Source organism: Elgaria multicarinata, chromosome 4 (genome assembly GCF_023053635.1).
Source record: "Elgaria multicarinata webbii isolate HBS135686 ecotype San Diego chromosome 4, rElgMul1.1.pri, whole genome shotgun sequence".
Lineage (NCBI taxonomy): Eukaryota > Metazoa > Chordata > Lepidosauria > Squamata > Anguidae > Elgaria > Elgaria multicarinata.
Genome location: NC_086174.1, coordinates 117171228 through 117188360, shown reverse-complemented (window position 1 = coordinate 117188360; position 17133 = coordinate 117171228). Strand labels below are relative to the sequence as shown.

The 17133-nt window shown below is 40.4% G+C and overlaps 1 protein-coding gene across 1 annotated transcript in view; it reads right to left on the bottom strand.

Moving 5' to 3' along the window:
- Positions 1–17133, bottom strand: part of BMP5 (bone morphogenetic protein 5) — a 74531-nt gene that overhangs the window by 9102 nt on the left and 48296 nt on the right. Inside the window, exon 4 of the mRNA XM_063125048.1 lies at positions 4370–4567. Coding sequence (XP_062981118.1) covers positions 4370–4567 — 198 coding nt within the window. The remainder of the gene's footprint in view (positions 1–4369; positions 4568–17133) is intronic.

Here is a 17133-nt window from a genome sequence, read left to right as displayed (position 1 = left end):
AAGTACCCTTTGAGCACTCAGCAAAATGTGATGTTGAACCACTTTCAGGCCAAGGGAAAAATTCAATTTTGGAGAAGCTCTTGGGGAGGGGGAACATATTCCAGTGGTGGGTGGGGCCAAAAGTGAAAAGGACTGAAGGGCTGTCTCCACGGCACTGGGTTAGTGCCGCCTCCCTCCTCAACCTGGTGCTTTCCCTCTCCTTGGGTGCCAGCAGGTAATCCTGGGGGAGCATGGCGATTCTGGGTGGCCATCCGGGTCCTGGAGTCGCCCTCCCCCTCTTCCTGGTTTAAGGCGACCAATCGCTGGTCGCCTTCCACCAGGCTCTGCCCCCGGGTTGATCTCGGATTGGTCCTGGAGCAATGTTACATAGCGGAAGCGCCGTGTTAACATCACTCTATCTGAAAAAGTCGGGGTAAATGTAACCGATGTAGCGCAGATCCACAGCCACCGCCAGGCTTTCCCCACACCTTTGAGACCAAAATCACCAGGAATACTGAAAACACAGCAGCATATTTTAGCTCAAAGCTCTTACTGCCAGTCATGAAGCCTTAGGAGAGGCATCCCAACTTTTCTGAATGGGAAAAAATAGTGCAAAAGCCAGGGAGCTATGAAATGACTTAGGTTTTCAGCATTTCAATCTTCCAGGAAGTGTGAAGTCAGAAGATTCTCAACCTCCAGTTTGCTTTTATAATCAGGTCAAGCAGAGCACCTCCTTTTCCTTGGCATTATGGGCTCAATTCTCAAGGAACGTAAATGCATATTTTATGCCAAATCATATTTTGTGCCAATTTTTGTTCAACAATTAAGTATATATACTTAGTTATGGATTCTGTTTTTATTTCATTCTTTCTAGCTTTATATTAAGTGGCTGTGCCTACTTTTTCCAGTTTCCCTTCCTCTAAAGCTGCTTAATAGATTTTCAGGGCATTCCCCCCACCCCACCCTGCTACTAACTTTGCATAAAGGAGGGGAAGGGAGAAAAATTGTGCTGGATCTGCTGGCCACTTTTTGGAGAACCCCCCCCCCAAAAAAATGGCTCACAGCAGAGAAGAAATGCATCCTCTGCTTATTCAGAAGCTCTTTGGAAGCGCATGTCTCCCTATGACCCCTTTGTGATTTTGGGGTGGGGAAATAAAACTGTAGAAACATGTCAAAGTATCACTTCAACTTTCTCCAGTCATGAAAATGCAAAAAAAAAAAAAAAACCCACCCCAAAACAATTTGAAAACAATTGAGTGCTCACACACACACAGAGAGAGAGAGGTTTCAGCATACTTTAAGCGGAACTAGGCATTCAATATCCAATCTCAAGGGAGGGGGGAGGAAACCATTTGACCACACGCTTATTTAGAATGCAAAAATACTAAACTAAATCCATATTCCTTCCTTACATTTCTGCATCTCAGACGAGACAAATGTGGGATGTAATACTGCATTCCATGGAAATGGCTAGGGTGACATTTACTATACAGAATCTGGTGCCAAAGATTCAGTTTCACTTACTGGGGCTTTAAGGTCCATATGCTTATTCTGCTGGAATCAAAACCATGGGATATTGTGGCTGAATAAACTTTGTACCCAAATAACGGAGGAACTAGAGTTAGGTTTTTTTTAAAAAAAAGTCTTTATGGAACAGGAAAAAAAGGCTTTGAGGGGAAGACAAGGAAATCAGATTTGAAACTCCTAAAAATATCCACAGGCAGGCAAAGAATATTTGAGATGGGCAGGGAGAGGGGGAATTAGAAGTAAAGGCATAGGAGTATGTATATAATACCACAAAAGATCATATAGTTAATTAATTAATTACAGCTAGGGTTCAATCCTACACGCACATACCCATTGTGCCCAATCAGGCTTACTTCTGAGTAAATATGTATAATATTATTCTGCTAAGCATGGGCTGGTTCTTGGGTTTTTTCATCCCATCTGAAGTATGTTTTCAGGATGAAATTTATACCATTTAAATACAGGTTTATTTTGTAAATTAATACCTGGCTCAATATTCCAGTGAAAGCGCCACTTTTGTTCATTTACACAGCATGGCTAAAATCCTGTTGACAACACAACATGGTAGAAGGAGGTGGAGAAAACTCTCCCACTGTATTGTACAAGGAATTTCAGGGACGAGAACTAGAACACAAAACAACAATAGCTCTGTGCTTCTTGTAATGTCTGCTTCCAGTTTTAGGCTAGTTAAATTTCATTGACCTCAGTGATTTAAAATTCCCTTGGCTTTTATGGGATTTGTGCACATCGCAGCCCCTCTTTGAAGACATGGGTTTGATTTGCACAGCCACTTTTGCCACCGTAATATCAGCATGGGATAACGTTGAACCATTACTTCCACCTACAAGGTGTTCTTGTGGTCGCTCTGGCTGAAGACAGATGTATGATAAAATAAGAGCTCAGAGTGCATTCTTCGGATGCATCCCAAGGTCTTGCCTGCTACTGACTCTTTCTCCAACTGAAAGGAACCTGAAAGCATGAGCCCAAGCGAAGGAGGAAACCCTCATGTGCAGAAAGGGAGGCTCAGGTAGCAAGTCACAGAGCAGCAGAGGGGGGCAGCAAGATTGAAAAGGTTCAGCCAGCATTCATTTTGCGAGTATGTCTGACAGTTCAGGTGTACAGGCAGGTTTGGGAGCTTTCTCTGAGCTCTCATTTTATTGGTCATCTGTCTTCGGCCTAAGTGGTAAACGCTGCAAACTGCCACATTCAGTGTGCTGCTCAAGTCACCCACATTCCCACTTGCAGTGATTCTCAGGAAATAATAATAATAATAATAATAACAACAACAACAACAACAACAACATCATATTTATTTTTTACCCGCCTCTCCCTCTGGATCAAGGCGGGGAACAACATAAAATACAAAAATATTATAAAATACATAAAACTTATTAAAACATATAAAACTAATACATTATTAAAATAACAGCCAGACATCTTAAAATTCTACTGTTAACGACTTGCAAATTGTGCGGAGCCAGAATTGTACACAAAAATGAAAGTGGTTATGCGAACATTGGGCCTTAGAAAAACGCAAAACAAATGAGAAGCGTTAATGCAACCCCTAACCATCATCAGTCAACTTCATAACACTTTCCGTGTGCAGGATAATTTAATCTGACATCTTTTTCTACGCTAACGTCTATGCAGTATTATTACAGCGCCCTGACCCACTCAGTCAAGACTGCTCTGGAGTAAACAGATTGTGACGTATGTCCTACGAGTAGCAGCCAGCATCATGTGATGCCTGTAGCATACTGACAGGAAAAAAAAAATGTCCTCCTCTCTTCACCTACTGAGATCATGAATTTGTTGAAGGATGACTTTTAATTTCCTAGCAGTATCATGACCTTGTCCCCAACCGGACACCCACATCCAGAATGAAGGTGTTTGCTTGCATCACATGTAAGGCTAGTCTAGGGTGGGACATGTGCAAGCCCACTCAGCCTGCTCCCAAGTATCCCACGTGCCTGGCTAACTCAGAGACATACGCGTGTTGAGCATGAAAGCCAAAGGGCTAATAAGTGCATTCAGTTGAATATGTTTACACAGCTTAATCCTGCCTTATCGGAAAGCTTTCCCATGACAAGTAATATTCCCATTTGCTACAAGCAAAACTAGCATGTCAAGAAGAAGGTTGCGCTTGAACCCTTCTCCATGTTATTCTAGTTTTCTTTATAGAGGAACTTTTTCTTTTTGTAAGGAGGAACATTTAATGATAAGAGCCCCAACCTGTGGAGTGAACAGTGGTATAGCCCAGAGAAAGGTTACCACCTCAGTGAGAACCAGGCCTTTGTTGCTCATGTCAATAACTGGCTTCCTGTTTAAATAATGTTTTATGGAATAGCTGTACATATTTAAGAGAGACCAAGAAGCTTCTCCATTGTTCTTGTTGATTAGATTTGGGGTGGTGGGAGCGTGTGCAACAGGAACAGAAATAAAAAGAATGAGTAGACTCTGGGAAATGGGTATAGTTTCCTTCTGAAATCAATCAGTAGAAACAAAAACAAAAGACATGTAGTCATCAGCTAAATAGAAAGAAGTTGCCTTCAGGTTTACTGTGACTGCAAAGGATTTGCTTCTACTAAAGGACATATTTGACAGGCAGCTTAAATGTTGCATTTACGGTATCAAAATAGAAACAAATTGAACAATAGAAAAACAGGCTACTGCATGAAACAGCAGTACAGCCACATACGAACCACTGTGTGTGGTTTTCATGTTCTTTGAATTGGACAGCCTTTCAAGCAGAGAAGCCTTCAAATAGACAGCTCTTCACATAGAGGACTAACCTCTGTAGAGTAGGACACATGGCCAGCCTACACCCAATATTTATTTAGAGGCTATTAACTCTTTGTCTTACCACCAACACTTGGCATTCTTGATGAATCTTGAGGACTGGTGGATTTGTTGCGATTCTGATTTTTCTTTTTGTTATTGGCAGCTCGAACAGATCGAAAAAGAACTTCACTGGCTTTGAAGAATGCAACCATGAATGGTTGTTTGGACTGAGGACCATGCCTTCCTATAAGGCCAGCTGATTTCACATTGATACTGCGACCTGCAAAATAAACACACATAAGAGTATTTACCACAACACAAAACCAATTAAGCCCATGGATGAAATTGCAATATTAGAGAGTTTAATTTTGGGAAATATAACGTGACGGGCATTGGAAAATGGTATAGCACTGGAAGAAAATATACATCCACTAGAATTCTACATTGTGATAGCAAAGAAATTAACAATTTAAAAAGCCACAACCCTCTTTTTATAAAAAACACACACACATCAAAAAACAAGGATGGTAAATTGTGAATCCCAACAAAAAACAATAGGAATGATAAATGGAGGCAATGTATATATTCAAGTCATAAATAATTTCAAAGCATTACTCAAATTTTACCAGAAACCTTAAGAATAGGTACAGCCAAAGCTTTAGTCTTTCAAGGAATAATATATAATAGAAGTTGAAATATGTACATGATTGACTCTGGTTTTACTCCTGAGGGACGTGCATATTTCTTTATAATATTTGTTCAGTCAGAACTGAGTAGTAACTTCACAAGATTATAGACTCTGACCCTCGAGGGCAGTGTTGGTTTGGGGGTGGGGGAATGGGGGAGTAGCAGCAGAAGGGGTTGAAAGAAAAAGTTGTTATTTTGTGTGTGTGTGTTTAAAAAGTAAGAGTTGCTGAAGTTGCATCCATATGTATTTCTAACAAATAAGCCCCCCAGCTCTTTACAGAATTTATTTTGGCAGCTCAAACACTTTTGTGTCTCCGTGTCTTATGCAGAACCCTTCGTTCCGCCAGAAACCAAGACAGTGTCATGTGAAGCTATGCAGCTGTACAAGGGGAAGGGCTCCGAGCTCCTTGAAACAGCAAAGTGTTGGTAAAGAAATTTTGAATTGTGCTAATCTGGGCAAGTAGCAGCACAGCTCCCCAGACATATTGTTCTGTAGCCAACCAGAAGAGGGGAAATGGTTAAAATTCGAGGACAAAAAAAAGCATCTTCCTTGCAAATGTATCATGCTATTAAACTCAATCCCGCTAGAGAAAGAACTTACTAATAATCATAGGAGTAAGCCTTAAACAAATAAGCATATAGGCTTCCCTTTTAAAGGCAAACTTACAGTGGCTCTCTGCCAGGGTCTATATTTCTTAGAAAAACTTCTATCATTGGCGTAAATGAAAGAGGCAGTTTGATTTGTGGTTAAAGTAGTTTCCATTCTACTTCCACTGTAACAAATGTATTAATTCAGCTCAGACTTCCTTCTCCTGGCAGCCTTTTTGCAGTTAAAAAAAGAGAAATTAGAAGTCGCAGCCAAATACCGTACCTTGAACTGACCCACTTCAATACATAAACACTTTTACAACATGTTTATTCAGGTGTAGCACTTTAAATTGGTTTAAGATGTTTCCAGTGACAGAGAACCCAGCAAAGGCAGAAAAAAGAAGAACCCAAGAAAGCTAAGCAGTTCAGGAGCAGAATAAGTGGTCACATATTCTGAATTTTTTAAAATAATTGCTACTTCTTCAGGGTGGGAGGAGTCTGAAAAGGATGGAGAGATATTTATTTATTTATTTATTTATTACATTTTTATACCACCCAATAGCCGAAGCACTCTGGGCGGTTCACAAAAATTAAATAGATAGATAGATATTGATAGATGATAGATAATTAATAGATATTTGTTGCAATTTCTAATTTCATTTTATAGTTAAAAATGTATCTAAGCCGGTTTTTTGCATTTGTTTCAATAGCTGTAAAATGATGTGGTGCAATTTATTTCTGAATGTGAAAGTCTTTAACATGTCAGGTTTAGCTTAAACTCATTTTCTAGAAGGACTGGTTATCTTTGTGTGTGTGTGTGTGTGTGTGTGTGTGTGTGTGTGTGTGTTGTTGTTGTTGTTGTTGTTGTTGTTGTTGTTGTTCTAACACTTCCAATGGGAGGGAAAGTAACTATGTAGCTGTTCCATCATTCTGGGTGTTTGTCTGGGGAGTGAGGAGACTTTAGATCCAGTGGATCCAAACCCTACCTTGTTCTACATATACCTTGAATGCCCGTTTCCACCCTCATCCCTGGTGCAGCAGCAGCAGCAATGGCAGAGCTACCATGATGGTAGAGATTTCTGCCACTGGTCAAAGAAAGTCCGGTCTTCCACATCAGAGGTCCACATTGGGCATGTCTACACCACAAGGGTGTAGGGGGAGGATCATGGACTTACAGGCTTCCGTGATCCTCCCTGGATGTGTTGATGGCTGCACAACATCCCGAAAGATGTCGCACCCACCATTTTTTAAAAAAATTGCAAGAACAAGAGGAGCACACTTGCGCTCCACTGCAAAAGGTAAACAAAAACAGAGAGCTTCAGCTATTGGGCGGTATAAAAATGTAATAAATAAATAAATAAATAAACGTCCGTGTTCCTCCCCCGACATGCATGGACTGCTGCCATGCAGCTCTACGCCCATTTCAAGTGTTCCGCTACTCGTTGGAGGACGTGACAACTCGGGAGAAGGGGCCACACAGCACATGCTCTGCAGGATGGTGCTGGAATTGCAGAAAAGTCAGGTTTTCCATAGTTCCTGATATCCCGGGGTAAGTCCTTGCTTGTCCCAGGTTGCCCCCGGAATCCCCTGTGCACAGAGATGATCCAAGGACTACCCCGAGATATAGGCATGGTGTAGATATGCCTATTATCCCATGGCCCCTTGGGGAGCCCCTCTCAGAAACCACAGGATTGCACTCTGAGTCATTTAATTTTGTCCATAAAATTATCAATACAACCAGCTAGAAAATTACTGGCAGACATTTTAGAAAAGCTATGAGATGCTTTTTAGATGTGTGTATTAGAGACTATAAAGAAGTCCTCTGAATTTACAAAGGTGTATATTGTGTGAGAAGTGAAAAGAAAAAGAGCGTTCGAGCCAATGTGAACTCCCTTTAAAATAATGTTTAATATTATTAAGTTTCCTCTTGGTTTCATTCAGACTTCAGCAATGGGATTACTATTAAGATCCCACAAGTTAAGGTTTACTTAAAGTCCTCCAGATATACAGAGATACTCTTAAAAATTAGTCTAAGCCCAAACACCATTTAAACATAGAAGCAGTTTATGTGGCTCTCTATCTTCTGTTTACTCGATCTTTTGAACTGCCAAGGTAAGCTGTTAGGAACAGATACTTTTTTTTTACTCTTCACCGTAAAATTATGACCTAGTGCTTCTGTTGAAAAAAAATCAAAATGAAAAAGTACTCATTCATACTTGAAAAGACTTACTTGGAAGTAAATCCCAATGATTGCTGTTGAATTTACTTCCAAGTAAGTGAATTTAGGATTACATGAGTTGATACATTAATTTTGCAGCAGAAAACATGTCACGATCATCAAAGCACTTAATTCAGAATTGCCCCATTGATCTCAAAACTACTCCAAAATTAGTGGCTTCATAACTGAAGCCTTCCTCTATTTATTATGGCCAGGTTCCAAAGAACCATGCAATGAGTTCCAGGCACCCAAAGGAGGTTTGGGCGTGAGTTTCCCAAACAGCAGCCCCTCTCACATGCCGCATAGCAAACCTTCTTCGAACCTGAGGGTGTTTCAGAAGCAGTTTGTGATTATAGTTGGTGGGTCTGCTATTCAAAGGAAAAATGTTAGAAGCTCCACTGAGCGCAGCCAAGCTTTTTGGATCTCGGCCAGCATAACTCCGCCAATAATTGAAGTATTGGTTAATCATTTTAACCATATTCGCCTTGTTTGGATTAAAATAATTTACAAAACATAGATTTGGGGAAGGCACACACTGTAATCGTGTGTAGAAAGCAAGGGCCTTGGATGGATGGTACAAAACTTATTTGTGCTGTGATGTTTTGGTAATGAAATTGCAGCGTTCATACTCACATCATTTTTCAAAAGCAACCTACTCATAGTATCTCTTTATGAAACTCACCTCAAACCTCCAGCAGTTTGAATATCAAAGTGAACGTGTTCTGATCATATAAGCTTTGATTGACAGTGATGGATGATAACAGCCTGTCCGTAAGAACTTTTACTGTGCAATCCTACACACATCTGCTCAGAATTACGTCCCATTGAGTTCTATGGGATAAATTCCCAGGTAAGTGGGTACAGGATTGCCTTAATGAACTGGCTTCTTTATGGATAGCGAAATTATGTATATGTTTGTATTACAATAGCAAATCCAAAGGATATGGTGGTCCCAATTATCCTATATACTAAACCGCGTGGCTCTTGTGGACAGGGACAAGGTCTGGTGATTAGTCTCCCAGAGCTAGATTACACATGCTTGCCAAAATTAGGAATCATGTTGACAAAGTCCATATTGCATTGGTTCAGAGCATGAATCTCGTTTAGTCATAATGCTCACTGTAAATACAAGGTGAAGCATTACAACCCCAATGTAGATGTTAATATGGTCATGAACACTTCTCTCTTGCTCATACACCATGTAAGAACATAAGAAGAGCCATGCTGGATCAGACCAAGGGTCCATCTAGTCTACCATTCTGTTCACACAGTGACCAAACAGCTGTTGACCAGGAAACCACAGGCAGGACTTGAGTGCAACAGCACCTTCTGCCCATCTTCCCCAACAACTGGTGTACATAGGAATACTGGAGGTGCCTCCTTACTTGCTGCTGCTCTAGAAGTGACTACTGCTGCTACTTGCCCCGACACCAAGAATTAGACCCCTCTCTCTTTCGTCTCCTGTCCCTCCTCTCCCTCACTGGTGATTGTAATGATATTGTAGTAGATCTGGCCACAGTGACACGTCTTAGGATGTCTCTACATTAAGGTGGCCAGGACTCACACCTTACTGGGCTTTCTTCTTCTGGAGTCTTTCTGTGTTTAAGTTGGGCTCCTTTAGACAGCAACTACGCAATTTTGAATTGAAAAATGCCCCTCTCGGCAATGCTATTGTGTTCAATGAAACACCACCATCTAGTGGCAAAATTATAGTGCTACACTAGCATTACACACAGGGGACATTCCATAATAATTTTAAATACTGCATTAGCTCTGATTTTTTAAAACATGAGATTACCAGGGAAAAGCGCCAGAGAGGTCCTGGAGGCTGATGATGACATCATGTAAAGGACCCACAAACATCTGTGAGTGGCCAATCACAGGCATGCAATAAACTGTTTGTGTAGAGAAGCTCTTAGTTACATCCCATTTGGACTACTACTCTACATGGGTTGACTCTGAACTGTGTTTGGAAACTTCAGCTGGTCTAGAATGTTGCAGCCAGATTACTAATCAGGACCAGTTATAGGCAGCATGTGACTCTCTAGTTACAAGAGCTTTCCTGGCTACCAGTTCAATTCTGGCACTATTTATGTAGATCTATAAAGCCCTACATGACTTGAGACCTTGGAAGACCACATTCTCCCAAATGAGTCTGCCCAAGTCTAAAGATTTTTGAGAGAAGCCCTTCTCTCTCTTCTCCTGCCACCATCAGGATTACATTTGGTAGGAATGCGAAAAAGGGCCTGTCCCAGTGGCTGTCCCAGACTTTGAAATCCCCTGGCAAGGGAGGCCAGGATAGTTCTTTCTCTTATCTTCTGCCAGGAGACAAAGACATTTATATTCTGACAGACAGCTGCTTTTAAACTGATTTGTTTGTCGAAGTAGGTCTTAATTATTTTTAATTGATTTGCTTTTATTTTATTAATTATAATTTTCTGTTTTAACTTGTATTTTATTGTTGTTAGCCACCTCGAGCTTTGTAGAGGCAATGTGGAATATAAATTTAGGGTGCAAACCTATTGTTTCTGCCCTTGAGTTTGGAGGCTTACCAACATCCCATGCAGAACAGGAGTTACGGCAGCGGCAATCTTCGCCTTCCTGTCCTCTTGCTCTGCAACTTCGCTAGATATGCATTTTGAAGGGAGAAGGAAGGAGGCTGGACAGGCCTCAGAATAGCTCATATTCTGGCCTCTCCTCTCTCTTCCCCTCCCTCCCCACCGAAACGCCTCCTTTCCTCATTGTCCGAGGTTGAGTTCCTGACCTCGGACAGCAGGTGGTGCACTCCTTTCCGCTTGCGAAGGGAAGGCATCAGACCTCAGATTTATATACACACTGCAAATGTATTGTATAGCATCATTTCACAGAATCATAGAATAGCAGAGTTGGAAGGGGCCTACAAGGCCATCGAGTCCAACCCCCTGCTCAATGCAGGAATCCACCCTAAAGCATACCTGACAGATGGTTGTCCAGCTGCCTCTTGAATGCCTCTAGTGTGGGAGAGCCCACAACCTCCCTAGGTAACTGGTTCCATTGTCATACTGCTCTAACAGTGAGGAAGTTTTTCCTGATGTCCAGCTGGAATCTGGCTTTCTGTAACTTGAGCCCGTTATTCCATATAATTTATTATCTCCAGTCTTAAAATCTCTTCACTGGCTGCCAATTAGTTTCCGGGCGAAGTATAAAGTGTTGGTTATCATCTTTAAAGCCCTACATGGTTTGGGTCCAGGCTACCTGCGGGATCACCTTCTCCTGTACAATCCACCCCGCACACTCATGTCCTCTGGGAAGAATTTACTCCAGCCAACAAAAAGAAGGCTGACAACTATTACCCAGAGGACCTTTTCTTCTGCTGCTCCCAGTTTGTGGAATGGCTTGCCTGGAGAGATTCGTCAACTTAACAGTCTTCCAGAATATAAGAAAGCCATAAAGACTGATCTCTTCTGGCAGGCCTACCTAGTTGAATTTTAAGATGCCTTTTTTAATGGTGTGCTGCTTTTAATGATGTACTGGTTTTAAACATTTGAATTAGTTTTATGTATTTATGGTGTTTTTATTTGTGTTGTACCCCACCTCAATCCAGAGGGAGAGGCAGGTAACAAATAAATAAATATCATCATCATCATCATCATCATCATCATCATCATCATCATCATCTCCTTATTGTATTACTAATTCATTCTAGTGCTGGGTGAAGAGAGTCTGTTCACTTTCGCAGCCCCATCTATAGGAAATGAAAATAGGTGGGTATTTTCAGAGGAGCCAGTGGGGGCTATCATCTCTTCCCCCCCCCCCCACTAATGCATGTAGAATGATGCTTCATCATGACAAAGCATTATCCAAACCAATGCATTATGGGGGAACATGGCAGCCTAGCTGGCTGCAGACTTCAGCTGCTCTGCACCACTTGGACAGCAAGGAAAATGTACACTGTAATAAAGAGTAGGTTTTTAAAAAGACATTGATGCCCCCCACCTTTATTGATAAGCCCCCTTCTCCACATTTTAAAAAACTTTTTCTGACCCTCAAAGATTAATTTTCTCCCCCTACTTCAGCCCACCCAAATGATTAACACATTTTGAAGGAAAGCTATTGGAATAGTTCTAATTATTAACAAAGTTTTAAAGTTTTGGTTAGTATCTCTTTGGCTTGATAGACATATTATTATTATTATTATTATTATTATTATTATTATTATTATTATTATTATTATTATTAGACTTTTAAGAAACCATACACTCTTGAGAGGTTTTTCTTTGAATTGCAAATACATGTATTTGCATAGAAGGGACTTGTTTTCCATTTTTCACCCATACTTGTTATAATTTAAGGGAGCTGTAGCTTTTCAAAATATTTGGGTAACCCCCAAAAAATGTTCAAGCTGACACTACTAATTTAATTCTACCCTGAAAACTAATTTCTTTCACTGAATCTCATTACACACAAGATTTAATTTTGGCCATTGATGCATAAAGAAAATATGTTTCAGGAATTTGCAAGGAAAACTCCCCACATCAACCTGTAAAACTTTCTTTGGGAAATATAAAATGTATCCAATTGACAAGCTCCTCAAACCTTTGTAATTCTGTCCTTGCTCAAAGTAACAGTTTTCACTGATGCAGTAATACAAGTTCACACAGATATTAACAGGGCTCAAACCACCAAGCAGCCTGATTAAGGTGACCATATGGAAAGGCGGACAGGGCTCCTGTATCTTTAACAGTTGTATAGAAAAGGGAATTTCAGCAGGTGTCAATTGTACGCATGCAGCACCTGGTGAAATTCCTTCATCAGAACAGTTAAATTTCCAGGAGCCCTGCCCTCTTTTGTATCAGGTCAAGAGAGCAGGGCTCTTGCAGCTTTAACTGTTGTGGTGAAGGGGGAATTTCACCAGGTGCTGCACACATACAAATGACACCTGCTAAAATTCCCTTTACTATACAATTGTAAGAGATTCAAGAGCCCTGTCCTCCTGTCCATATTGTCACTCTAAACCTGGTCTTAAAGATCTGTCTTAGATGTAATGACACAAACAAATCGACACTGCAGTTAAGGCAGCATCCTTAATACAGCAGGCCTAATCGGCCCTTATCAGATATAAAACAGTGCCATAGCTGGGTGCCCAACCAGATCAGAGCTTGCTCTGGTAGTCAGTGTGATTCCAGAAAAGGAGGCACAAGTTAATTCTTCCCTCCTTCTCTAGTGCAATTTTAGAAACAGAGCTCCTGAACTAAATTATGGGAAGTCTCCAAGAAACTCCCTACATGTTAACTTTAAATTGCAATGTTTGCAGAGACATCACAGTTGTTGTTTAAAAAAATTATATTTATGTTTTACATTTATGTCCCACTCTTTTTCTCTTCAAGGAAACAAGACATTGTGCATAATCCTCCTCCTCTCCACTTTATCCTCACAACAACAACCCTGTGAGGTAGGTTGTGACTGGCCCAAAGTCACCCAGTGAGGCTCTCTATGGCTAAGTGGGACTAGAATCCAGGTCTCCCGACTTCCAGTCCAACGCTCTAGCAAGTACACCACACTGGCTCTCAAAATTAATACTTATCTGGGTGAGGTTGGGTTATCAGGACCCACCGCAATCCCAACCAAAAGTACTCCATGCTGCAAATAGAAAAAGAAAGCTCCCATGGGGGGGGGGGGGCACACTTAATTATAGTTGCATTTTTAAAAAAAAAATCCTGCAAGGAACATATTTAAAACAATGTGCAGTTAGGCCCAAAGATCTATGTGTTAGATTTCACTCTGATCTAGCTGTCATGATAAAGACAAATTGTGTCTTTCGTCATTTTCTCCTAGTTTTGAACTTCCAGTATAGCAAAGTTCATGTCAGGGCTGGGCTGGTCCTACTCCTAGAATTGCCTTTTATTTTCTTCTGCACAATTTATTTATTGATTTAATTTAGTTTATACCCCACCTTTCTACTAAGAAAAATGGCAGTCAAGGCAACTTCACACATACATATTCATCAGTTGATAATAAGTGTAACATCCAATGACTTGTGTATGAGAAATAGCCATCAGAACTGATATATCAGAACAAGGGCTTTAGAAGAATCGATGATTGATTTTGATTCAATGTTAAGACTTTTACTTAAAAGAGAGGCTACATTTTGAGTAAGGATAGGGGAGAAATTCCTTCAGTTTACATTTTAATAATAAAAAATAACCTTCCTAATTTCACACTTTTGATACACTATGCAACCCAAAACTCAGTTATCCTTCCAAATTCACAGTTATCTTAATTTTGCAATAGAGTCCTCCAGTTCAATATGCATACAAAAATGCATGGATGCTGGAAAATAATGTTAAAATGCATTATATTAGGAACACTGCTTGTGAAAAGAATTGTACTTTAGGAAAAATGCATGTATTAGGAGAAATGTGCACATAAATGCTTATGCATTTTCATGCAACCATTTTTATAAAACAATAAATAAATCTCAAAGCTCAAGACAAAGTGAACTTAAGATAGGAAAAAAGAGAAACGGAGAAAACCAAAATGGACAGATACAGCCATTCCCAATTTCAAGACATCAATAAAGAAAAAACATGAAAAAATAAATATATTTCCAATCGCAAATTTGAATAACATTACTTAATGTTATCCATACATTAAATACCAGGAGGAAACATAGAGGTATTCTGATAGTACCTTATTCAGCATTGTACAAATCCATTCTCCCTCGCTGTCCTCTGCTTTGACCATCCCCTAGTTTTTTAGCCCCAAATTAGATAGCCTAGTTTGCAGCCATGCATATTTTATTCCTGTCTGCCTTGTTCACATATAAAGTGGGGGTTAGAGAACTATTTTTACATGAAAGAGAACACACAGGGTGCCCTTCTTCTCTGCTTCAAGAGGACAAAAACTTTGGGAGGGAGCAATACATTTCCAGTGCTTCTATTGGGTAATGGAAAATACTGGAGCCCCATTTCCCCTTCCAAACACAAACATCTTTGTCCCCTCTTTTCCTCCACCAGTGGTCAGCTCTTGGTTTGGGGTGGGTAGGGAGAAGCAAAGTATGATAAATATATCACCAACTGCTCCGTGCCATCTGTCTGATGGGGACATGATAGGAATAGAGGTACTAAGCTGTGGGGCTGTCTATACCCATGGAAAGCTGTGAATCTGTGCTGTGTCAGTTATATGACACAGATGTAGCTTCACAGCCACCGTGGGGCTTTCCTGTGCAGCTGCCCTTTGAAAAAGTCAGGGACTTACCCCGACTTTTTTATTGGGAGTGAGATCAGTATGGCTCTTTCACCATCTGACCTGGTTTCTGGGCCAGTCCGGGGGGGTGGGGTGGGCAGTTCTGGTGGAAGGATTTGTTGGATCCTGGAATGGATCTTGGTTATGTTTTCCATTGCTTTGTTAATTGCTGAGGATCTGGAAGAACAGAGGACTCAGCAGAAACTTAAAGGTCAACTCTACACCTGGACATTGAGTGTCATAATTGAATAATTGTCTAACTGATTGTCTTCAATTAAGGGTTGCAAGGAGTTGCATCATTGTACAGGTTGTCTATAAAAGTAAATGTGTTTTCATGTTCATTCTTACTTCCCTGTCCCTTACCCAACTTGATGTGAGCTGTATTGACTGACCGTTTGTAAGTATTTGTATCTGTACTGCCATAACTAAATTATATATTTATTTGCCAGTAAAAGGTTTATTTTAACCTACATAAATCTCTGTCTTAATTCACGTCTTTGCTGACTTGGCTGAGAACTGCTGCAATCTCTGCTAGTCTCTGGAAGGCCCAGACAGAGACTTAACACAAAAGGTTATGTGCCAGAAACCCAGTCTGTGCCATAACTAATCAGCTTCTAAAGCCATAACTCAACAGGATTACCCAACGCCACCCGGTTGAGTAAAACAGTGGGGTTTTGAAGGAGGCAGTACCAACTCAGCGCCCTGAAGAAAGGGCCTGGGGGGGAGAGAGAGAGAGAGAGGAAAGGACAAAGGTAGCAAGAGATGATTAAGCTGGTACTTCCTCCCACCTTCCACCCCATTTGTTAAATATCACAGGCATTTACATAATAAGAGATTTCTGTTGCTGCCACTAGGACTTTCATTGTCCAAGCTGCAGAACTATATTAGGATTCACATATATATAAGACCTCCCATGCAACCTGTGTCCACTAAAAAAATATTTGGGGTAGACCATCTGAGTAGGATGCTATTGCACCTCATCACATGATCCCACAGCTTATTTCTCTGCTGCACTGCATGTAGTGTGCATTTTAGAGAGTTAATTCATTTTGCATTGAAAAGGAAAGACCCAAGAGCTGTAATCGGAGCCAAAGCTTTACAGTGCAATCTTATATATAACTACTCAGGCCAGATCTACACCAAGCAGGATATGACACTTTGAAAACGGTTTAAAAACTGTATATGCCCCAAGAGTTGTCACTACTGTTATAAACTGTTTTAAAGCAGTTAGTGTCAGATGTAAGCTCCTCTGAGTTCAATGGAACCAACTGACCAATAGGTGTGTTTAGAGTTGCAGCCTTAGCTGCATTTTTGATGTAAATTTTCCCTCTCAAATCTTAAGTCAGAATTAGTAGAATTAATTTGACAGAGTCGCTTTATGGCTTATCTCTACATGTTGAAAATGATAGCTGAAAAGCACTTTAAGGCAAACCTCCTGAAAGATTTATGAATATTTGGGGAGAATGTTTTACACATTCTTTCAGTACAGCATGATATATTATTTGAAAGCGGAAATGTTGTAATCATGATAGAAAATGTGCTCTTGAAATGCTTGACCTACCATTCTGACTTAACACACTTCTCCAGTGACTGGTGCGTAGGAGTCCCTCTTTTGATTCCATATTGACTCAATTGTAGTGATCACAAAAAGATAGCAGCATGGAAAACACATAGGGTTCTTTTAAAAGCAAAAGGGGCAGTGACATTTCCTCACAATAAAGTACCTGAAATACTGCTATCTGAAATACTGCTATCTTCTATTTTAGAAGTGATTCTACATCGCTGCAGTGTTCTATTGATCATACTGAACCTTTGCGGTGTATGATGTTAAATTAGACCAAAAATTTCCATTATTATTTGTTATAGTGGAATATTGGAGTTGTGGTCTGTGCCGTACATCAAGAGAGACCAGAAGCATCTGGCCATATCTCAAAAATGTTTACAACTTATTACATATACAGAGTCAGACATACATTCATCAGAGCTGGAGGGATAATTTGCAATGTATAATAAATGAGAAATATACTGAACAAACTTGGTGGGCTACTGTGAAAAGACTCCGAAGGGGGGAAAACACACACATCGGTATTTGAGGAACTATTGCAAACAGAAGATTAATTACTAGTATG